Here is a 23,122-nt window from a genome sequence, read left to right as displayed (position 1 = left end):
CAGAACCATCCAACCTCTGAATAACAGTGCCAGGAGGTGACATCAGGTCGACCCTCCTGAGCAGGGGTGGCCAAACTGTGGCTCTCCAGATGAGCCACTGGCAAGGGCTCATGGGAATTGTAGTCTATGGACATCTGGAGAGCCAGTTTGGCCACCCCTGCTCCAGAGGCTGTTGGCTCCTGCATGACTTCACACACGTGCTGAATAATAGTTTCAATCCACTTCAGCGACTGTTTGCAAGTGGATTTTGCCACTTCACACAGTAAAATCCAACTGCAGAATGCACTGGAAGTGGGTTATTTCATATGTATGTGTGTGTGCATGGACGCACCCTATATTATGCCTATTCAAGAGAGTTTTTCAACCGGACTGGCATGGGAAAGTGCCGCTCCTCCTCTTTCCCGCCCGTCCACTACCTCTCGTCCTCTAAATACTCTTCTACTCATAAGAACAAAGGGCGGTACATGAGAGTAGTTTGGAGCCGCTTGACGGAGCCGCGTTACGGAAGAATTCATGGCGGATCAGCAGATGCTCACCTGACAACCAGGAAGCTTGACCGAGCGATGTTGTTTTTCGGTCCTTGCCCCTTTGCACTCTGGGGGTTGTAGTCCCGCCGCTCTCTGTACCCCCTGCTATGCGCGGGCAGGACTACAGTTCCCAGGAGCCGCGAGTTCTTCTCCCTCCCGCACGTGTGGCGGTCTGCTAATGCTGCTCCAGACGGGGCTTGCTGCTACTTCAGCCTGCGGGGTTTGAGTCGGGGGCGCAACCGGCGAGGGGGCTGCAGCCAGGTGAGTGTGGGGCGCGGAGGGAAGTCCTGGTGGAGAAGCAAATCTTGCCGCCCCCTGCCCTGGGGAGGCCGCCGTGCTCTGGCCAGCCAACGGAGTCCTGTTCTTGCTCTCGTCTCCGCAGTGCCTCTGTGCCCGCTGCAAAGGGAGTGCAGGTCGGGCCTCGACGCGCGGCAGCGGCTGTGCTTTTTGTCGCGGGGTCTTACTTTCATTGATGGCAAAAGTGAAGTGTACCAGCGGGAGGCAAAGAAATCTGCGTGACGGTGTGAGCGGGTCTAACGCGTGAAATGTAAAAGTGAAACTTCTCCTAGTGGAAGCTGCCTCCTATTGACGGGAGGCAACTGCTTAAGCGAAGAGGACCATAAGAAGAGTCCTGCGGGACCTACCGGTGGTCCATCTAGACTCGCATGCTGTCTCACATTGTGGTCAGTCTGTTCTTCTGCATGGCCCACGACAGGGCATAGGGGCCGAGGTCTTTCCCTGATGTTGCCTTTTGGCTCTGGGATTGAGAGGCTCAGTGCCCCTGGGGGTGGCAGTTCCCTTCAGACACCATAGCTAGTAGCCTTTGATAAGACTTACCTTCCATCAATCTGTCTAATCCCCATTTAAAGCTGTTTATTCCTGTGGCCATCCCTACATCCTCTGGCAGTAAATCCAACACTTTAACCACTCTGGAAGACAGAATCCATATCCTCAAATGTGTGCTCAGGGTGATCAGTAATTCCTGTGCTGTGGTTCTTAGGCAAATAGTTGGGGAGCTCCTTCTGTCAGAATGGAGCTGCCTTTCTTAAGGCTGTGAACCAAGAGCTGTTGTGAGGATTGTGTGGTTAGGAAGGTTATTGAAGGTAGATCGGTCAAGCTTGTGCCACTTAAGCTGTGGCAGTGTAAGCCTTCTTGTCACCCACCAGCTCTAAAGATCAAGAGAGGCTTGGGCTATGTGGCTAACAGTTGATGGACATGTTGAATAGTTGCAGTTGGTAGCCTTAATGTTCCCTACATCAGTGGTCCCCAACCTTTCTGAGGTTGGGGACCGGCAGGGCATCGGGGCGCGGCCACTCCGTATTGAGTCTGCCAAGAAAATGCTGGAGGGCTTCACCCCAAGGGTCAGACATGACGTGGTGCTTGCACAGGGGATACCTTGACCTTTATAAGCATAATCTACAGAGATAGACTTGAGTGTCAGAGATACATTCTCATGGCCTGACTGCTGCACCTCTGGGTAAGTGCAAGACATTGCAAAGCAGTATTCCAGCACAGCATGATTTTAGTTGTTTCCCCTACATTTTGCTTGGAGCTGAATTGTCATGCCCGCAATATAACTTCCATTAATCTGAGGTATTTCAATGCATCTCTAACCATTGTTAGGGTCAGGTTTTCATTACATAGATCATGAAATATGCTGCAGAGAGAAAAGAGGTGTAAGTACATTTTGTAATGGGTAATGATGGCCAAATTCCACACTACAGCTCCTGCATTACTGCATATTAATACAACCTGTTAAACTGTTACATTTAAGTTTAAAGTAGTGTTTCTTACAGTGTGATCTTGTCTCTGAGTTCCATTTGCTAGACCAACATATCCTGAATTTCCTGTGCTGGCAGAGCCCCAACGTTGCGTTTATGCATTCCTGTTGTACTGACACTACATTATCCTGACCCAGTTTCTCTATCAGTGCTGGCGCAAGGAGCAAAAATGGATGATGTTTGAGTCATACGGAGCAGGCCTCAGTTAGAGCCCTGCACTTGCTCAGACACTGTACCTCTAGGTCCTATAAGTCAACCCACTCCCATTGGAGGTGATAGAAAGCCCAAGAAGACTGCCCCCTGCACCCCTTTACTCTCTGCTGTGATGAAAGATAGGATGTAATTTTGTAGCCCCCAGGAATGCATAAGTCTAGCCAGGGAACCCAGATCTGTCAGGATGCGTAACACATGGGCTTGCTGTTCTGCCTCCATGTCTAGAGAACTTGGAGCACTCAGGTGGCAACGATGGTAGGAATTTTGATGATGCAGCACTCTTTACAAATGGAGAACTTTTCACAAACTGCCATGGTTTGCAACAGAATAGGAAGGGTACTCTGCTTTGAGACAGATGCCCTCCACTCCTGCAATTTTACATGCAACGAGGACAATGTATCCCATCCCTGATAGGAGCGCAGTGCATTCCTTTCCCTAAAGGCTAACATTTATTCTCTATAGCTAGAGAATTGAACACTCGACTGAATAAGACTAGAAGGATGTTGATCCCGTGATTATCACTGATGTCTTTTATGCTGTACCATACTAATTGTTCAGGGAAGGGTTTGTGGTTGATTCCTGGCTGCCTCATTGTATGCTGTGTGTGGAAAGATGTGTGCAGTGGGTTCCATGAGGTTACGGGCTTGTGGTGTCTCCACTGTGAGTTGGTAACTTCTGTGAGAGTAAGTGAAAGCATGATTGCTACAGAATATTTGTGGGGGTGAGTAGTGACAAGATGCTGAAGCAGTTATTGTCCCTGCTAATTATCTTCTTCTAAAATTGTTTTGATTTCCAGTTAATCCTGGAGATGCACAGGTTTGTGACTCTGTTGTGCTGCCATGACACCAACGTAATATACACTTGAGCCCCTGGACAACACGGTCAGTTTGCTCAGTTGTTAGAATAAAATGTTCTGATTTTTTCAAATGTAAATGCTTCAATCCTTTATGTACTTGGCACAAAGAATGTAAAAATCTGACAAAGTATGAGTACAGTGGCACCTTTAAAACCAACTAAGTCTTATTTATTTATACAATTAATTTTTTTAATGTATACCCCACCCTTCCCAGCTATGCCAGCTCTGGGTATAAACATTTGTATGCATGAACACTTCTTCAAGTACATTGAAACAGTCACCAAACTTTTCATATAGCTGGCAGAATGAGGATGATGTTGCCAGGAAGAGCCATTAAGAGCTAAGATTTTGATTAAGGCAATTGGTAAAATCTGTTGGCCCTTCCTGGTAACATTCTCCTCACCCACTGCCTGGTATATGTAATGGTTGTCGACTCAGTTTTCATGTTGTTGAAGAAATGTGCATGTGCAGAAAAGTTTATACCTAGAATAAAAGTTGTGTTGGTTTTAAAGGTGCCACTGGAACCAAACTTTGTTCTGCTGCTTCAAACCAACACAGCCACCCGCCTAAATATAAGAGTCTGAACTTGACTTTTAAATTCCTGATCCAAAATAGTAGTGTGAGATATTTTTTTCTTTCCCTGGTTTCTTCTGCTTCAGAAATGTGTTGTTGTTTTTTGTGTGGACATTGCAAATGTTTTCTGAAGGAGATTATTGGAAATATCTGCAGAGTTAAATTCCTGAACTCTCATGGCTATGCATGTTCGTTTTGAGTTCTCACCAATATTTCTGATATTAATACAAGGCTGCTTTCCTATCCTAGCTGAATACCACCTGAAAGTAGGCCTGATCAATTCTCTACATTTTGTGTCTCAACGCAGGAAAAATTCTTAGCAGAGTGTAACTTATTGGTTTTTCTTTTCTTGAGCCAGTTTTAGTTCTTTTTGCTGGCTGTGGGAGTGAATGAGTCTCAGAAAAATGCCCTGTAATACATCTTGTTTAGCTGATAAGGGCACAGCTAAATTAACTGTCCTAATCAGCCAAAACAAGTTCTATTACAGGATTCAAACAGCAGAGAATTCAAAATAAGAGAGATAATATACATTTATCTCTCCCACACGGCTGCTTCATAGAACATTATAGTGGTGCTGCGTATCTGTATCAGGCATTAAGATACAAATGTGTAGGAGTTAAACCACACTTTGATTCATCTGGCCAGGAAGGCAGATCACTGGCTTGTAGAACATTTATTCACTAGAAAATAAGCCCGCTGTAGTGTAAATACAGCGGGCGCTAGCTGTTAGTCCAGCGCCCACCCCTTGCCACGGCCTACCTGAATCAGGGGAGTCTGAGCGGGTCTGTGTGCGGGCGGTGCGGGGGGCAGCGGGCGCTGGTGGCTCTGGCGCCGCCGATCACGGCCCCACTGCCGCCGCCAATTGTGGCTCTGCCGCCAGCTGTGATCACGGCCCCGCCGCCGCTGCCGATCGCCTCCTGATCGAAGGACCCAATTGGCAGGCGCTTTGCGCCTGCTGATTGGCCCCTTTGATTGTCAGTCCGGGGGAAGGGCCCTGTCGGCACCCTTCCTCATCCCAGGCAGGGCCCGCCCTCGGGGCCCTTACTGCTTTATTTAATCCGCTCCACTAGGAGCGGTTAAAGATTGTAACTTGATGGAAATGGATCCCACACATACATGCCTCCATAATTCTAGAGCTGCATCCAAGCTGAAGAGCTAGATGTTTTGCTAAATCCTGGAATTATTAACGATCTTTCTCCTTATTAGGCACTGAGGTTTTATACTTTGTTGTCAGGTCTTCCAGTAGCCTTAGCAAGCCTGATGTCATGAGATCTTTAAAGCTATGCAGGGTCAACCCTGGCTGGTATTTGAATGGGAGAGCTCCGAGGAACACTAGGGTGGAGGCAAGCAATGACAAAACACCTCTGAAGGACTCTTGCCTGGCTGCCAGACAATCCTAGGCAGATGGTAAGGCATCTGTGAAAGGAATTAACTGAAAGCACAGTCCCCTTGTTGCTCAGAGCAGTCTGAGAAAGGGACTTTTTGGTCACAGCACAAAAATTGCAGATTTTTATTATTTTTATTTATTATTTGACATATTCCACCACTCTCCATAGATTCATGGCAGGTTACACAAAAAAACAAATTAAACCCCCATTAAAACAGTCAAAATCCCCCATATCATAAAAGCCCATAAAACAGCCGCATAATCCCCAATCTATAGTCAAACCATCGCAGGTGTAGGATTGCAGCGTGGTATAGCGTTGGCCAGAGGGGTGCCAGTTGTCCCCGAAACCTGGCCTCAACCAAAGACCTGGCAGAAGAGCTCTGTTTTGCAGGCCCTGCAGAACTGAGACAGCTCTGTCAGGACCCTGAGCTCTTCTGGGAGCTCATTCGATCAGGTTGGGGCCAGGACTGAAAAAGCCCTAGCCCAGGTCGAGTGCTTCTCTGGGGCCAGGGATCGCAAGCAGATTCACACCTGCAGAGCGAAGAGCCCTGCAGGGGGCATAAGCAGATAAGCGGTTTCTCAAATAGACTGGGCCCAAGCTGCGGATGGCCTTAAAGATTAATACCAAACCTTGAATCCTATCCAGGCCACAACTGGCAACCGATGCAGCTGCTTCAGAACAGGCTGAATATGGGCCCTCCAAGATGTACCAGTGAGGACCTTAGCAGCTGTAATTTTCCTGCTGTGGCCACTCTGTGGTCAAGAAAAATCTTTGCTGGTCTTTATGTAGTTTCTTTTGGTCCATGTCCCAGGAGTCCTTGTGTCTATAGAAGTGTATTTGTTGAGAAGTCTGTTAATACTGGTGAGACACTCAATCTAGCAGATCTCTCAAGTGCATATAAAGAATTGAATTTTTTAAACAAGTGAAAAAATTCAATTTCTGGTAGAGGAGACTTTCAACCTGTACCATAAATCTGTGAAGCTTCAGACATTTGGACTGAATTTAGCCCCATTCAAGGCAGCCCATGGAGTGCATCTCAACAGGTTGGTGGATCAGTCTCTGGGCAGCAGCACAAAAACTTCCTTTTTGATTTCCTGATTTGAAGTACTCATAATTTTCTTCATGGATATTGATAGTTTTTGCATGTGGGAATTATGTGTGTTTTCCATTTAACATTAGATTATCCCCTGCCCCTTAAAGCAGAACAACTTGACAGTATCACAGAGCACTTTTAACTTGGCTTAACAATACCTCTGAAGCACATTAGAGACCCATTTGCTGTTTGACCTATGGAAGTGCAGTAATTGAATTTATGCTGAGTTTGCTGAATGAATTGACCCTTATTTAAAAAAGAAGACATCCAGCAAACAGCTGGATGAGTCCTGTGCTTTAGGCTTGTCGGATTTTCCTTTCTTTCTGAACACAGCAGCTTCTACTGAATTAATCATCTATTTTGTTAAGTATGCATGGAACTAAATACTATTGAGAGTAAATGAAATAGAGGTACTACTAGGTTAGGTTTGCATATGGGGAGGGGGGAGTCTGACCCAAATTGCAGTTTAGTTGTATTGCTGTTTGAGAGATTGCAGCCTAGTCTAGCCTACCACACTGCGCGATTGTTGAGACTAAAATTCTTGTAAGGTCTTGGAACAAAGGGAGAACATGATTATTACAAGCAAATTAATATTGTTCTGTATCCTTGTTTGGAAACACAACAATCCAGCTGAATAACTTCTGCTTTCTGGTTTTGAAGTCATGACCTGGCAACTCTAGCACGTCTCGTTAAAGCCCTCCCTGAGGCCATGTGCCAGCAACCTGTGTGGACCTTTTAAAAGTGTGTGTGGTGGGGGACATTTTTGGTACAAAATAAGGAAAGCAAGCTCTTGCTGGATATTATTTCATAATCTTCCTACCAGGAAGCTTGATCTGATGCCAAATTCTGCTTTTTTGCAGACACACCAAAAGGACACACTTCTGAAGACTTTGTATGGAACAAAGAGGCTGATACAAGACTGCTCCATCTTTGCTGGAAAGAAACATTTTGTCCTGAACGGTGTTGAGGTGATCTGGCTAGTAATGCCTGAGACTGAAACCCCAGAAAAGCCGCCCTCTGAGCTCCCTCAAGATCCACGCTGGAAGCTCCTTGTCTTCTACCTTTGCTTCTATGGCTTCATGACCCAGATCAGGCCAGGAGAGAGTTTCATCACTCCCTACCTGTTAGGAACAGAGAAGAATTTCACCAAGGAAGAGGTGAGTTCAGTGCACATGGGCTGTCCTCCAACATGTGAATACAGCAGAAATGTTTTTTCCTGAGCACCCCTAGTTTCGGCAGACTGCTTATAATGGCTGCTTTCCCTCATGTTTTGTTGTTGGGAAACCAAGATTACTATCCACCCCCTCTCACTGGTACAGCTGTTCAAATGGGAAGAAATGAATCTGTGTTTTGGTGGAATTTCCTTCTCTCCCCTAGGCAGTGGCTTAAATAAAAGATTAATATCTGGAAGATGTGAATAGCTGGTGCATACTTGTGTGAATGTGCCTGGGGGATCTTTTGGTTTGCACACTCCCCACCTCTGTTATGTGTATGCAAGGCAATCGTACAGAAGCTTGATTGTCATTTGTAAGAAAGGGAGCATTTTGTGGTTTAGATAGGACCTCAACCTGTTGCTTGCTGTGAAAGCAGACGTAGTTCCTTAGATTATCTCATAAGAAAGGCAGTTGGGAAAATACAAGCCTTTGGTGAACCAGACATATTCGCTCACATGTTCCAACATTGCACCTGAACTATGCCACAACTTCTCAGCCTCTGTTAAGGTAATTGCTTAGAAGTGAAGGTTAATGAAATAAACAAGGGGAAGTTAGAGGTTCAGAAATTAAGATTCAGTATCTGTGTGTGCTAAATAGGCTCATTCTTCATTTCAGGAAGTTCCTGGCTCATGGAGTGGTTGTTTAGAGTGCAGCTTCAGTCCAATTTCAGTGTGAGCAAAGATGCAAAAACATTTCAATCATGTCCAGGAGTATAGAACAAAAATCGACAACCTTAAAATCAAGACAGAATGAATAGAGGGGGAAACTCCCAAAATAGCAATTTAGCAGAGGCATAAAGTATCATAAAAAATGAACTTGCTATTCCCACCCCCTGCTGTTCATCGCTTTTCTAAGCATCTAAATGTCTCCGAGTATAGTTGAGTAACAAGAAGAGTGTTAATGGATTGCACTGAATTGTTTTATGCTATAAATGTCATTTAATAAAGCAGCCATTTTAATTATTTTTAATTATAGTTTAAGCATTAACAGTCTCACTATCTGTTTATCCTACAAATACATCATTGCATGTTATCAGTTCTGCTACTGATCTTTTTCTAAGGAATAACTAACATATTGGCCTGCTCCAGTTTCAGTCTTGTCCATGGATATTTCACAAGAAGACCACCAATGAAAAATATGCTTTCTTCAGGCACAGAGGATCCTGAAATAGCCAGTTTTCCAAGAAACATATGAATTAAATGAATCATTGATTGAACATATAATAGATGGTAGCTCTAATTTCTCGTAAGACTTGTAGATTAAATCCTTGACCGGCTTTCCTGGCTCCAGCCTGTTATATGGAGAGACTATTAACCTACAACTGTCAGTTAAATGTCAGGCTCTAAGGTCCCCAAAGATTTTACTTGCTTTTGTTAAGAAATCTTATCTTAAGCTAACTAACCAGTTTGGAGAATCAGTCTTGGTGGAAATTCTGATTTGGGTTCTGATAAGCAAGCCCTCTACTCATCAAGACTACGCGGGGAACAATACCTGTATTAGAGCAACGGAAAGTCACAAAATAGTCTACAAGAGTTTATCAGAATTCTTCACCAGGCTAGATGTTAAAACAGGTGGGGGGATTTTTTAGTATGATGTAAAGCCTGTGCCTGCCTTTATAATGTTTTAAGATAAGATGGAAGAGGTGTGATACAGCCTTTAGGCTGCACTTTGACAGGTACACAAAATTCATCTAGTTTTACCAAAGGCTAGCAGTCCAAAGATGCAGTTGGTTCTGATAATGATATTATGGTACAGTTACTTTTGGATTTTTATAAAAATGGACGGACATGGGCCCATTATGCACGGAGTGGAAAGTCTGCATTCGGGGTGGAATGGCGGCAGCTAAAATCACCAATTATGCACGCTGCAGGCGGCAACTGGGTGCAGAGTCAACGTATGCCGCCGAAAAAGCCACATTAGCGAGATGTGGAAGAAAGTGGAGCTTCCTGGGACCAGGGCGCAACCAGAAGCGGATCCGGAGTATCTGCGTGCATAATCGGATACTCTGGGTTTTGCCGCCGTTGTGTTCCATCCCATGCATAATCGGTTTGCTTCGCTTTTTCCTCCTCCTCGTTCTCCATGCCACCGTTTCAGCGGCCGTGCATAATAGGCCATGGTTAGCTGCAATTCCCCCCCCCCTTCATTAAATATGTCCTGGATGGACTGAGTCCAGGTATGTATGAAAAGCTAAGCCTTCCCCGCTCCTCCTCAATAAGAGGATTCAGCAGCTAGTGCATATTTCTACTCTGAGAAATGGGCTGTGCCAGTTTGCTATGGTGACCATGGGGGTTTAAACAGTGAGGCCTTTCTTCTGCTCGATTGCACTGAAGCTGGTTCACTTTGGGTAGGAGACATTCCAAAGTATTTCTGCAAAATTGTTTGGTGAGGCAGAGGGAATTAGAGGTGGGCTCTTAGCTCACACGTGGGGAGAGCTGATAATTAAGTAATAGATTGAGGATAATTAAAATAAATAAAATAAATAAATAATTTTAGTAGAAGATACTTAACAGGTTTTCAGTGGCATTCTTTGCAGACTTTCACTGAAAAGGGGCCCTGCTCTACCAAATCCAATTCTGTAACCATTTCCTGAAACAAATGAAGACACCCTGCAATATAATTTGTATTGTGAAACTCCAGTTTGATTCTGTATAATGGGCTCAATTCCAATAACTGTTCTTAAAGCAATTGTTTTAGTGAAAATGAAAATATGTATTTCTCGCTGCTTAATTAAAGCAATATAGTTTATTTTACTGGTGTTCACAATAAATGAGTTTAACTTATCTTCCCCCCCCCCCCAGCTCCTGTGTTAATTTATTAAGGGTATAAAAGTTTTTGATGGTTGGACAGCTGGTTGATCAATAATGGTATTTATTTGGAAACAGACAGTATAAAGCTGTTTCTGACAAGGCTTTTCTTTTTTCTAAAGGAAAGGTTACATTTTTTTTTCAGATTACAGAAGCAGCCCCAAAGAAACACCTGGTTTGCCATTGACACACTAAGTTACTTTGACCTGCTGACCCAATTTCCTCATGGTTTATATTTAAACCTTCCCCCTGTAATGAGTAATTTCTAATTTTTATGGGATCTCTAAGGTCTTTCTGGGACATGGCGTTTGTGGCAAAAGTCAGTACACATAGATAACAAGAGAGTCATCCTAAAGGCAGTCTGTTTGGCACTGCCAGCTCTGCCCTTTGAACAGGCCAAAGCTCGTGTGTTAAACTGTCCTCATTTGTGCATGGATTGTGCTTCTGTATGCTGAAGGAACAGTGAAGAGTTTATTGGACGTTATGAAAGTTCTTCCAAAAAATCATTATTTAGCCTCCACCCCCTCTTTCAGTGTCTAGTACAGCAGGATAGACCAGAAATGGATTTTCCCCATATTTAAGCACATTTTATTATGGTTGCTGAAGAAGTAAGAAGTGCTGATTCATGCCTTTCTCTGCAGCAGATCTGGAACTTGGCAAATTCTGCTTCACCTATTTGAGGCTGAAAACAACGAGAATGACTGAGGGTGTTGGTAGCAGCTATGACTTGTATAGGGTCATCTTGTACACTGAATTCTAAGAGCTGGTTTAAGACAGCTGGCAGGATGATTGACATTTGTGTTGAAATTGGAAATATGATTCCAGCAAGGACACTGGCCTTCTGAGGCAAAGGAACGTGCACCATCCCTAGTTATCACAGAGGAATTCGTCTGGAGGGGCTCCAACATGGTGCACATGCTTGCCATGGCACCCACTGGCATCTTTCTTGGTGCCCACCAAGTATTTTTAGAAAGTGGGCAGGACTTTTTCGGGTTTTGCTCAGCAAGGCTTCTGTTTGGCTTTTAGAATTTGATTGGGTATGCAGAATTTTTTAAACATTCTTTTGGAAGCAGTTGCCACCTCAACTCAAGGGTCTTCACTGTGGACTGAAGGTTAGCTGCAGCAGCCATTTTGTGGCTGGCTCTGCTTCCTGCAGCAGCCATTTTGTCGCAGCCATTTTGTGGGTGGTCCCACCACACTTTCAAAATTCCAAAGTTGCCCACAGACTCTAAAAGGCTGGGGGACCCTGGATTAGTTACAGGAAAAACCATGAACACAACTTCCACACAGCAACAAGTCTCCAAGATTTTTTGTTGACCCTGCTGATTCAGCACACCACATGGCTTCAACCTAGTTGGTTGCCCCTGGTTTTACCAGCCCCATACCCCCATGGGGATCAGTCTCCCCAACACACCACCTGGAAACATCTAGGTATTTAATTGATAAATGAAAAATCACCGTAGCATTATAACACCGTTAGGAATTTGTCAATTATTAATTGTTTTTAAACCTGCTCCTCCCCTTGGTGTTGGGGAGGAATGGTTACATGGGGTACTGAAGCAGGGGAAATAGTGCCACTGTAAGTAGGGCTCGGAAACGGTCTGGACTTAGCATTAGCTGGAAGGTATACAAATGTACCACGATACTGTGTAGAAGCCAGGATGTGTGTGTGTGTGTGTGTGTGGGGGGGGGGGCTGACACCTGCTGCTTGTTTGCCACCAAAAAGCAGTTTATGCTAAAAGAAATCTTTGAAATGGTACAAGGTATTTTTTGTCAAGACATCTTGATACTTACACAAGGGAAATACCTTTTCCATGTGCATTGTTTTCATTATAAATTCAACTGCTTTTTAAAAAAATCTAGAATAATGCAAATTAGTCAAATGGACTTAATCTGCATCCTTTACATAGGTTATGCATAATGGGAGGAGGTCGTTGGCCTGTTGACCCATTTAACTAGCCCAGTTCCACAGTAGGAATTCATATACCATAATTATCTCCATTCTCTTTTCCTTCCCTTGTATGGTTTGCTTATTTGTCCTTTTTATGGTCTGTTGAGTCTGTTCCCTTTCATTTTCCAAACTTTTTCTTTCATTCTAATCTGTAAAGCATGAGATTCTTTGCTGTTGTAAGCCGTGTTGGAGATCAATTTGTTGAGAAGCAGGGTACACATCATTCAATTGAAGGAATAATGCTGGGCTTACAGGGCTGAAAACGAAGTTCACTTGCATTGATACAATCTTAGAAGTAATTCCTATAACACAGTAATACTGTGATCCTTTGGAGCACTGAGTACTGCAAGATCTGATTTTGTAATATCTTCCTTTTCATTAATCCTTTCCCAGAGGCTAGGGAGTATATCCCTGTTCATGCAACTGCACTTGGTCACATTTACTCCTTGTTTCTTCCTTCTTTCCCATTCCTACGTACTGTCATAATTCATATTCTAAACTTCTTGGGACAGAGGCTACTCTCTTTGCTGTGATGCTAGAAAACTATGCTGAAATGAGTTTCAATAGTGATAAATGTAAAGTTCTTCATTTAAGTAGGAAAAATCAAATGCATCACTATAGGATGTGTGAGACATGTCTTGGCAGTAGTATGTGTGAAAAGTATCTGGAGGTCTTAGTAGACGATACACTGAACATAAGTCAACAGTGTGACTCGGTGGCTAAAAAGGCAAATGGGATTTTATTAAAAGAAGTACAGTGTCCAGATCATGCGAGGTGATGATCCTGCTTTACTCCATACTGGTAAGACCTCAATTGGAGTACTGTGTTCAGTTTTGGGCACCACAACTGAAGAACGATGTAGATTAATTGGTGTGTGTCCAGAGGAGGGCCACAAACATGGTGAGAGGTTTGGAGACTGTCATTTGAGGATAAGTTGAGGGAGCTTGGTCTGTTTAGCCTGGAGAGAAGATGACTAAAAGGTGATATGATAACCATCTTAAAATACTTGAATGGTTGTCATAGAGAAGATGAAACAGTTACTTTCTGTTGCTCCAAAGGGTCTGACCAGAAACAGGTTGAAATGAATTCAAAATAATTTTTGGCTAAACATCTAGAAGTTCCTGACAGTGTGGCTCCTCAGTGGAACAGGCTTCCTTGGGAGGTGGTGGGTTCTCCTTTGGAAGTTTTTAAGCAGAGGCTAGATAGTCATCTGACAGAAAGGCTGATTTTATTAGCTTAGGCAGATTGTGAGTAGGTGGGCAGGAAGGGATGTGCCAGTGTTTGTCTCTTGTGGCTCTTCCTTGCATACTCAGGGAATTGCTAATTGTCACTGTGTGCTGGTCCTTAGGACATAAATGGGTGTCAGTGTAGCTGGACTCACCATCCCAGGGATTTTGCATTGGGCTGTGTTAATGTGCCTTTCCTCTGATCCTCCTCGCCCCAGGAGATCCTTGTTGGCTAGAGCAGCACTGTCTAGCCAAGGACTGGGGGTCCCCTGCTGCTTTGTTTCCATGGCTTAAAGAACAGCAAGTTCTATCAAAGGAATCTGGCAGAGCCTTAGCTGATCCCCTTGGCCTCTGGGGCATGGGGAGAAAAGGTGGTTTACTGCTGAATTAGCAGCTGCAACCAGCATGTGGCTGTTCTAGGCAACAGAGGGACTGCAGCGCATTTTATGCAGTTCAGCAGATTCCAGTGCCACTAGAGTCTCCTCGCTTTGAAACAGTTGAATTCAAAGATGACTCTGAAGGGATGGAGCAGAAGACTGGCAGCACCATCCAGGTCATGTTACCCACCCCCTTCTCCTACCAGTCTACAGGGTCACCTGTATGGGATGGGGGACTTGGGCTGAAGAGAAACAGCTGTTCAGGTGCAGCAGCAAGTGCCCAGCTTTGTGCTGTGTGTGTAGGCAGGGCACATGTCCAGTCCCAGGAGGCCAGCTTCTGCCAGTGCCTCTTTTGTATACTTTGGAGGCCCTTCCATTAACACGGAGACCTGCAGCCAGGCTACATGCAATGCTTGGAAATATGTGATCAGTATTCTGATGGACTCCAGGTGACAAATCTCCTGACAACTTGTCATATTTAGCCTTAAGAGAGCTCATCTTTATAGTGCAGCCTTTAGACGTCTGTGGGGTAGAGAACTCCTAAAACACCTCTCTCTGTGTGTTTACACCTGTGTCACAGGAATGTGAGTGTCCTGATTTCCAGGGAGATGTGATTGAGCTTTTTGTACTCTCCCCAGCTACAATTGAGTGGATTAAAAACTTAGATCCTAGTATTTAGGGGGATTGCCCAATCTGTATGCATAACTGGAGTACCTAGTTGGCTACATATTTTGTATTATTATATATGCTTCCCATGTGTAACTCTGCCATATGATAAATACATTAAATAAATAATGTAAGGCAGAGTTAGCCATCCTAACTTCTGTCACATAGGACGGTGTGGCCGTCCTCCAGTTCTGGTTGGTCTCATCCTTGTAAGAAAGTGCTGGGGGGGGGGGTGTTGCTTAGATGGCTCCCTGTTCTAAGGCCTCACAGCTGGCTGGGTTGTATCTTGCAGGTAACCAATGAAATCACGCCTGTGCTGTCCTATTCCTACATGGCTGTGCTGGTGCCCATCTTCCTGCTGACGGACTACCTGAGGTACAAGCCGGTGCTGGTGCTGCAGAGCCTGAGCCACATCTCCATCTGGCTGCTGCTGATCTTTGGCACCAGCATCCTCGCCATGCAGTTCATGGAGTTCTTCTACGGCATCACCATGGCAGCTCGGGTAGCCTACTCCTCCTACATCTTCTCCCTGGTCACCCCTTCGCGTTACCAGCGCATGGCCAGCTATTCCCGTGCCTCTGTCCTCATGGGAGTCTTCACCAGCTCTGTGCTGGGGCAGCTCTGCGTCACCGTCGGGGACACCACTTTCATGACCCTGAATTATATCTCCCTGGGGTTCGTGTGCTTTGGATTGATTCTGACTCTCTTCCTGGAACGCCCCAAACGCAGCCTCTTCTTCAACAGGAGTGAACCTGTGTGCAATGGTGCCTCACCTACTGAGCTGGACAAAATGAATGCTGGGGAACCACCATGGTACAAGGCACCCAGCTGGCAGAATCTCGTCTTCATCCGGATGCTAAAGGAGCTGGGGACCATCGTGCGATTGCCTCAGCTGAGACTCTGGTCCCTCTGGTGGATATTTAATTCTGCTGGCTACTACCTGATCCTGTATTACGTTCAGATTTTATGGAATGAGATTTATCCCACCAGGGACAGCCGGAGGGTCTACAATGGAGGTGTAGAAGCTGCTTCTACGCTTCTCGGTATAAAGATCTGTTATCTCCCTGATCTTTGCCCTGGATTTACTTTTTTGCTACCTTGTTACACACTTGATCTTAGCCAAAAGGCCAAGAAGCGAGAGGGAGCCATAGCAAACTGGCCTCATCGACTGTATGTTGACACAAAGGCATGTCCCTCTGAAATCTGCAGAAGTTGACTGGCTCAGATGTTCACACTAGGCCTGATCCCACAGACGTTGTCTGGGCATGTAGCAGTCCTTGTACCAGCAGAAGGACTCGGGTTATTCCTGGCTGTCTGCTTGCATTAAGCGAAAGTGGCTGTGTCTTTGGATGGCTTTGATCTCCCATCAAAAGGCACAGCAGCAGCTGCCTAGAAGTAGTTCTTTTTGCTGAGGTAGTAGAAGAATAGACTTTACACAACAGTGGAAGTGAATAGATAGCTTTGGTCATGCATTGGGGCATGTATCAAGATGTGGCCTCAGTGGTGGGTGTCCTTGCCCAGCGAGCAGGTATTTAAACATGGTTTGCGTGTAAAAACAATTTTCACCAATATGTTTCCTACAATCTGGACAGTACCTTCCCCAGGTAAGTTATAAGGCTCATGCAGATGACTGCAAAGCAGATGGGTGGCAGGTGGGAAAGGCAAAGCGTAGTGCTCAAGCGCATGCGCTGATATTGTTCATACAGAAGGTTTAAACCATGGGGTCTCTGCTTGAATGGTTCTCAGATGGATTGAAAGCTTAGATAATGGGAGCAGCACTTCCCCTTGGGGGCAAAATCTTTTTGGCTTCAGGGAGGCATCAGGGATAGCACTTCACTGATGTGGAGGGAGCATAGAGTGTCAGCATTTGTCTTCCCATTCGCAAATTGTTGTATCTCCTCTTTTGGATGCATTTTCTATGGTACTTGGCATGCCTCGTTAAGAGGCCTTGCCCTCCATACCTGGTCCTCTCATCTGTGCCATTTTGTGTCTCCCCAGGTGCTATCACTTCCTTTACAGCTGGCTATGTGAAAATTCGCTGGACATTATGGTCAGAGCTAGTGATATGCATTGTGACAGCGTGGCAGGCAGGCCTGCTTTTGCTGATGAACATGACAACCAATATTTGGATCTGCTACGTGGCCTACATCCTTTTCAGGGGGTCATACCAATTTCTTGTGCCTATAGCCATGTAAGTGATGAGAACTGGATGATTAGGTCTGGTTCAGTCTTTCTGGGACTTATCTACTTGGTGGTGTCATGTGTAGATGGAAGAATATGTTTAATATTTAACCTTGATTAGGAAAAGTTTGCTGAGTGCAGAGGTTCTGGGGGACATGAACTCACTTTCTGTGATTCAGTGTGAGGATATGACTGAAAGTAAAGAACTGGGATCTATTGGCTTTCAAAAATAATTTTGGTGCAGTTATTGGTGCTAGTCTGGTCTCTGTGTAGTATTTTGGGACCAAATTCACATAAAAACTTCCCAGACTGGAGTAGTGGTTAAAAATTAGTGTCCTCTAATCTGGAGAATCTCCCCATACAGCCTGCAGGATTATCTTGGGTCATTGACAGTTCTTGCAGAGCTCTCTCAGCCTTACCTGCCTCACATGGTGTCTGTTGTGGGGAAAGGAAGGGTTGGTGATTATAAGCCACTTTGAGACTCCTTCAGACAGTAAAAAGTGGGATGGAAAAAAAACCCTTTTCTTCTTCAGTGTCAGTTATGATGCAGCAGAAGCCTCAGTCCATAAAGTGAGCCTTCATTTCCCTGTGGTTGCTAGATGATTGTCAGTAGAACTTACTGGGCTCCCCCTTTTTTTTAAGCTTCCAGATTGCAGCTTCCCTCTCCAAAGAGCTCTGTGCCTTAGTGTTTGGAATCAACACCTTCCTTGCCACTGTTCTCAAGACTATCATCACAATTATCATAACAGATAAAAGAGGCCTGGCTCTCTCAGTCCATCCTCAGGTAAGGGGCACAAGTTCAGTGTGGGAATTGGCTTTTGCCCTGGCTCAGCTGCCCTTAGGCAGGTTTCGCTCGCGGCCTGGCAAGTTTCTAGCTGTGGGGGGGAGGCAGGCGGGGCCGGTGGCGGCCCGGTACTGTGGCCTTCGTGGCCCGGTACCGGGCCGCAGACTGGGGGTTGAGGACCCCCGCTTTAGGAGAACTACCATCCAAAGCTTTGGAGGTCTCCCATCTAAATACCAGCCAGGGTCAGCTCTGCTTAGCTTCCAAGATCTGATGGGATCAGGGTTGTTTTGGTTATCCAGGTAGACTGGTGGCCTTCTGTGCTGGATTGGTGGCTGACCATCTTACTTATGCTCCCCAATAACCACTGTTCCTCTCCCTCTTCCAGTTCTACATTTATTTTGGCTACTTCACACTCCTGACCGTGGTGTACCTTGCAGCATCTGTGTGTGTAGCTGTGAGGCACAATGCATGCAGGAAACCCCAAGAGGCAGCAACAACCAGGGAACTCTGCAGCCCAATTGGTGAAGTCCCAAGCAAAGACAGAAGCACAGAGCTGGTTAGTGAATGCGGGAAAGGAGAGAGCCATGCCTGATCAGTCCCGCTTGGGTATATCAAATGGAGAGCTCTCATTCATCACCTGAGAAAACGATCTTAAATGTCAGGGTCAATCCAGCATTGGTTTCAGAATGTCCTGATATTGCAGGGGCCAAGATGGAAAAAAGTTTTGTATGGTTTGGACATTGGACTTGGTATCAAGCAGTATGGAACTGACAGACTGACCTCCCCATTCTCTTGGGGGTCTTGTTTTACTTCTGCATCCATTGTCTCCAGGCACGAGCTGTTAGATGGGAGGCAGCACACATCACTGTTTATAGCTCGACATAGAGCAAATGTATGAATGTGAATTTGAGCACAGATGTCTCCCCACCTGGCATGTGAATGAGGCAACAGAGAAAATAGATGCAAGCACTTTTTAAAAGAAAGAAATGCAGCTTTTAAAATAAAGTTTACTATTGATTTGTCAAGGTACTCTGCTGGGAAGCGTAGAGTTACTGGATTTTTATTTTTTTTTTAATTCTTCCGTTCCAGCCCTGGGATAATTTTATGTATTTTATATTTTAAACAAAATGGATTCCTAGAACGCCTAAATCTTTGATGTGATAACTCAGCCTCTCGTGTGCCCCTATAAGGTCTAAGAAAGTAGAGAGAAAGATCCCAAATTGCTGGAACTTGCAGACTTGCAATCCAATTTTCAGGAATTTATATTCCAGCAGAGACTCAGAATCTCTGATGAATCACCTTCCCAGCGCAACCCTTGTGTATGTGTGTGTGTGGGGGAATCTACTAGATTAGATAGTAATTATTGAGAGATTCCATTTTTTCCATGCATATGGTCTCTTTCCCTCCACCACCCCACTTTTCAGGGTGTGATATCAGGCTCTAGTTGCTCAGCGGTCATTCATCGAAAGGCACTTGCTCTGCCCGTTATTTCACATGTTCTAGGTGTGAGTGAGATCTTTTTGCCTTCATGCTCCCATCGGATGGTAACATCTGAACAACATGAATCAAAAGAGGATATTGTCCTTTATTCAGTGCCTTTAGAAAACAGTTTATAGAACACAACATACAAAGGTATAGAAATCCACAGGCTTTTAAAATTGCAGTGAGTTTCACAAAATACAGTAGACAGGAACTGACTGTGTGACTTGCACAGGTCCTTGTACCCCTCTTCCCCACCCCACCCACCCCCTGTAATAAAATTTCAGGTCAACAATTAAAAAGGTAGGTAGAAATTTAGCACCTTGGCTTTTTCACAGCTGCTTGAGATGCTCAGGCATTAGTGTTTGAAATAAACTGGTACACGCCAATATCAAAGTCTGGATAAGACTTCTACAATGGAAGTGGTTCCAATAGGGAATCAAGGCATAGCATCAGAGGACAGGCTTGCCAGTTTTCTTTGCTTGGGAGCGTAAAAGCTACCTTGCCACCAACCTGCCTGTGGCAAATTCACCCGCACTGCTCGGAAACTGAGCAATGCAGTGAAGTGCAACACCAGACAGGAGTTAAGTGTCTGTCCGCTAGTCATTCCCAGACCCTGAAATATTTACACATGGCCAGTTAAATTCTTAAAGAGGCTGAAGGTATAGCTAGGGGGAAAGGCTTGGGTCTAGTGGTTCCTGCCACATAGCTGGGGGTGGGGAAGAGTAAAGTGAGAAGGGAAAGAGGTGGTTAAAAGGGACCCTTATCCCTGTCTGAACTAACTCGTAGAACAGCTCTGGTCTTAGGTATTAAAAAGTTAAACTATGGTCAGTGTTCACAAGGGATTTAGGACAAAAGGTATGAAGTTCATCCCTTCATTGCATTGGTTATTCATCAAAGGGGTGATGAAGTTGGAACTTCCACCTCTGCCTTTAAGCTTCAGCTGGAGGCTGAGGAATGGTGTTGAAGAAGACAGATGGGCTGCGGGCTCTGACCAGACATCGCTAGCCCATTTTCCATGGAACTGCTTGGCAATGGTGCAGTGTGGCAGCCACTTGGAGAAGGCAAGGAAATGTAAAAAAATATTTGTTTTGCAGTGACAAGTTTTTGTCTTTAAGCATATTTGGGCAAAATCAAACACCTGGTATTGAGGGCAGTTCTGATATTGCTGGTTCTCTTTCAGAATAGATTTGGGGCGGCAGGGAGAAAAGTACTGTGCGAAGCAAGACTTGTAACCTTAATCCACTGGGCAGGATGCGACAAATCCTGTAACAAAAACTGTAACCAGAATATTGAGACTAGAAGAGTATTATTTTAGGGCCTCAGCAAAACAACTAAGCCAACTGCTGTATCTGACTTGGTGTATGCTGGGAGGCAGTATCTTTTTGATTCCCACATGCGGTCAGTATCTCCCTTCCCAGGAAATTGGGCTCTTGCAAAGACTTTATGGACATGATACTTTTCTGAGCACAGAGACAATCCTGTTCAGTGTTTATTAAGGCCACAAGTGATCCCTCAGCACAGCACGGTAGGGTGTCCTTAGCAGGTGTCTGCCAAAGTAAGGGCAGGCCATGCTATGAGTACCTGGCTGTGCCATACAGAGGAACTGGTAGGTCACACTGAGAACAGTGGGCTTCCAAAGGAAGCAGTGCTACTTCCTTCATGAAGAGCCTCTTGTATATGTCAACTCAAACCCAATAAACAGAATTTCTCTTCTACACACTCGATCTCGGTGCTCTTGTTTTTCAAAAAGGAAATCTAAGTGGACGTTGGAGAAAGAGAGTGACAGACAGACAAATATGGAACAATTAAAGGCATAAAATGAGCATGATTAAAGAGGGAGAGAGATGAGCCCTGTTCACAAGGTATACTGAATGCATGTACGCAAGTACATCTGTTTGTAATAAAGAGCCGATGTGTGCACGCTTTTCAAAATACAACTGGAGATTGACACCTGGATATATGGGTTTTAAAAGATCACGCAGTCAACTGTACTTGCATTGAAGCTAACCTAAGAATTACTCAATGCTCATACAAAGAAAAATTAAGTGTACACTGTACACAGATTGTACATACATTCTTTGTATCATGTGTACATGGCTAAAGAAAGAGACCATTTCATGTACCATACTTGCCTGAAGATTTCCTCACAAACAAGCCTGGCCTGCCCCCCGCAGCCCTTCTGGCAAAGACGTGCCTTATTCACAGCCATGCCATAAAGGGTGGGGGGGGGGAGGGAGGACACATTCAGCACCCAGTCTGCACTGGAAACCACAGGAAGACTCTCTTTGGCTTTTTCATTCGTTTATCTGTTGGCTGGACACACTATCCTGGTTGGGGGTGAGGTGGGGAGGGACCATCCCCTGCCCCCCCATGTGAGGGCAACAGGAGCTCCCACCCTCCACTTGCAGTCAGCGCTCTTGACAGGTGCCATTTCATTTCTGAGAAGAAGTCATGAAGCTGTTTTCGATGCACAGGACAACGAAGGCGTTTTTGCAGCTGCTGCTCTTCTGCTCAAGCAGCTTACCGGAAGCCAGCGAGGCTGCCTGCCCTGTCACCACCGTGTCATCTGTCCGCCACGTCTCACAGTAGCTCTCCGTTAACCGCCGCCCCTTGGAGTCGGAGCCATGCCACACAGACTTCTGAGGCCTGGAATGCAATAAGACCATTTTGCACGTTACACAACAGCATTCCAGAACTTACCACCACAGGGAACGGCACCTGTCTAATATGAATGTCTGGCTGCCTTCACATCGCTCAGCAGGCATCAAAATGTAATGTGTGAAGGGAGGGAACCCTTGCAATGGCCAGAAGAATATGAATACAGATTTCCAGATGCTCCTGCTCTTTTAAGAATTCACAGAATTATGGATCATCCTTCATTCTTGATCTTTGGTTTATGTTTCTTTTTCACTCAAGGTTCACCATGAAAGGCAGAAACAGCTGAGAAGGGGAGCAATGCCTCTTTCCCGAGGGAAAATTCTATGAGGACTCCTTGAGTTCTGGAGAAACCAACACCAGGGACTGCTTTGTCTGTTTCCTTTTCAAACTTCAACTGAGGCACCTGGGCAACACTAAAATAAATCAAATCCAGAAGACACCCAGGCCAGAGGAACAAACAGCCCTATGAGGCTACTCTCCCACCTAGGACAAGCAGCCTGGTGGGATTAGCCTGGCCCCAGCCACTAGCCAACAAAACAGCAACTGCAAGGAGCTCCTCCCACAAATAAATTTGCTCAAATTTCCAGCCATGCTATGTGAACAGGGGTGAGGGAGAGGCAATCTGACTGCCATCACCAGCCAAAGAACTGCTGGGTAGTTACATCATCTCTATTGCAGCAAGAGAAGATCAGCCTGGCCCCTCTTCATTCTGGCCTTGCTAAACTCTTCTGTCTCCTCCCTCTGCCTTTCCCCTCCTTTTATGGATCTTTTCTTTTTAAAAGACTCTGGTCTTGTTTCGATATATGTTTAGTGGCTGCCAGAATTGTGTATTGAAATGTAATTGCTCCTAGTCACTTTGGAAAACAATTTTGGTCTGCAAAGTATAAGACAAGTGCATAAAGACCTACAGCTCAAGTTTCAAGGTGAGATTGAAAAGGTAGACAAATGGTAGTTCTGCAGCTCTTGAAGCAGGAGCTGGGTTTCCCCAAACTAATTCTCTTCCCCATACCCAGCCAACTAGTCTCTTGGCTGAAAGACTGGGATTCTGAGCAAGACCTGCTATGCCAGATGTCATTTTAACTATTGTTGCCACCCACGCTACACAAGACCAGGTAGCCTCTACCAGCAATGGACTGCTACCAGTTTAAGAAATATTATGGAATCAGAAGACTGGAGAAATTTGAGGAGGAAAACAATTCTACACATTTATACTGTCTTGTTTAAGGGATTATAGAAAAAGCTTGACCAAGCAAATGCTCTTGTGTCTAAATATTTTGCTGTTGCAAGCGTGCCCCAAGGGAAAAACCACAGGATGCTGAAAAAACACCAGTGACCAATAACAAAAACA

General features: G+C 45.1%; 2 protein-coding genes across 6 annotated transcripts in view; one reads left to right on the top strand and one right to left on the bottom strand.

Moving 5' to 3' along the window:
• The first annotated feature begins 648 nt into the window (after positions 1 to 648).
• SLC19A1 (solute carrier family 19 member 1) lies at positions 649 to 20,831 on the top strand. Of its 2 annotated transcripts, XM_077321084.1 has the most exons (7): positions 649 to 788; positions 3,318 to 3,402; positions 7,292 to 7,588; positions 14,962 to 15,712; positions 16,668 to 16,860; positions 17,493 to 17,634; positions 18,020 to 20,831. In XM_077321084.1, the coding sequence occupies exons 3-7, from the start codon at positions 7,415 to 7,417 to the stop codon at positions 18,224 to 18,226; spliced, it is 1,467 nt and encodes a 488-aa protein (XP_077177199.1). In that variant the 5' UTR covers positions 649 to 788; positions 3,318 to 3,402; positions 7,292 to 7,414; the 3' UTR covers positions 18,227 to 20,831. The 2 variants fall into 2 exon arrangements, with proteins under 2 accessions (XP_077177199.1, XP_077177200.1); XM_077321085.1 differs by lacking the exon at positions 3,318 to 3,402 and having other exon boundaries at positions 673 to 788.
• Positions 20,832 to 21,068: 237 nt separating this feature from the next.
• Positions 21,069 to 23,122, bottom strand: part of COL18A1 (collagen type XVIII alpha 1 chain) — a 196,110-nt gene continuing 194,056 nt past the window's right edge. For all 4 annotated transcript variants that reach the window (XM_077321082.1, XM_077321080.1, XM_077321081.1 and 1 more), the window contains one exon: positions 21,069 to 21,762. In XM_077321082.1, coding sequence (XP_077177197.1) covers positions 21,549 to 21,762 — 214 coding nt within the window. In that variant the 3' untranslated portion in view covers positions 21,069 to 21,548. The remainder of the gene's footprint in view (positions 21,763 to 23,122) is intronic.

This window comes from Paroedura picta, chromosome 2 (genome assembly GCF_049243985.1).
Source record: "Paroedura picta isolate Pp20150507F chromosome 2, Ppicta_v3.0, whole genome shotgun sequence".
Taxonomy (NCBI): Eukaryota; Metazoa; Chordata; class Lepidosauria; order Squamata; family Gekkonidae; genus Paroedura; species Paroedura picta.
This window is presented reverse-complemented; position numbering and strand designations above follow the sequence as displayed.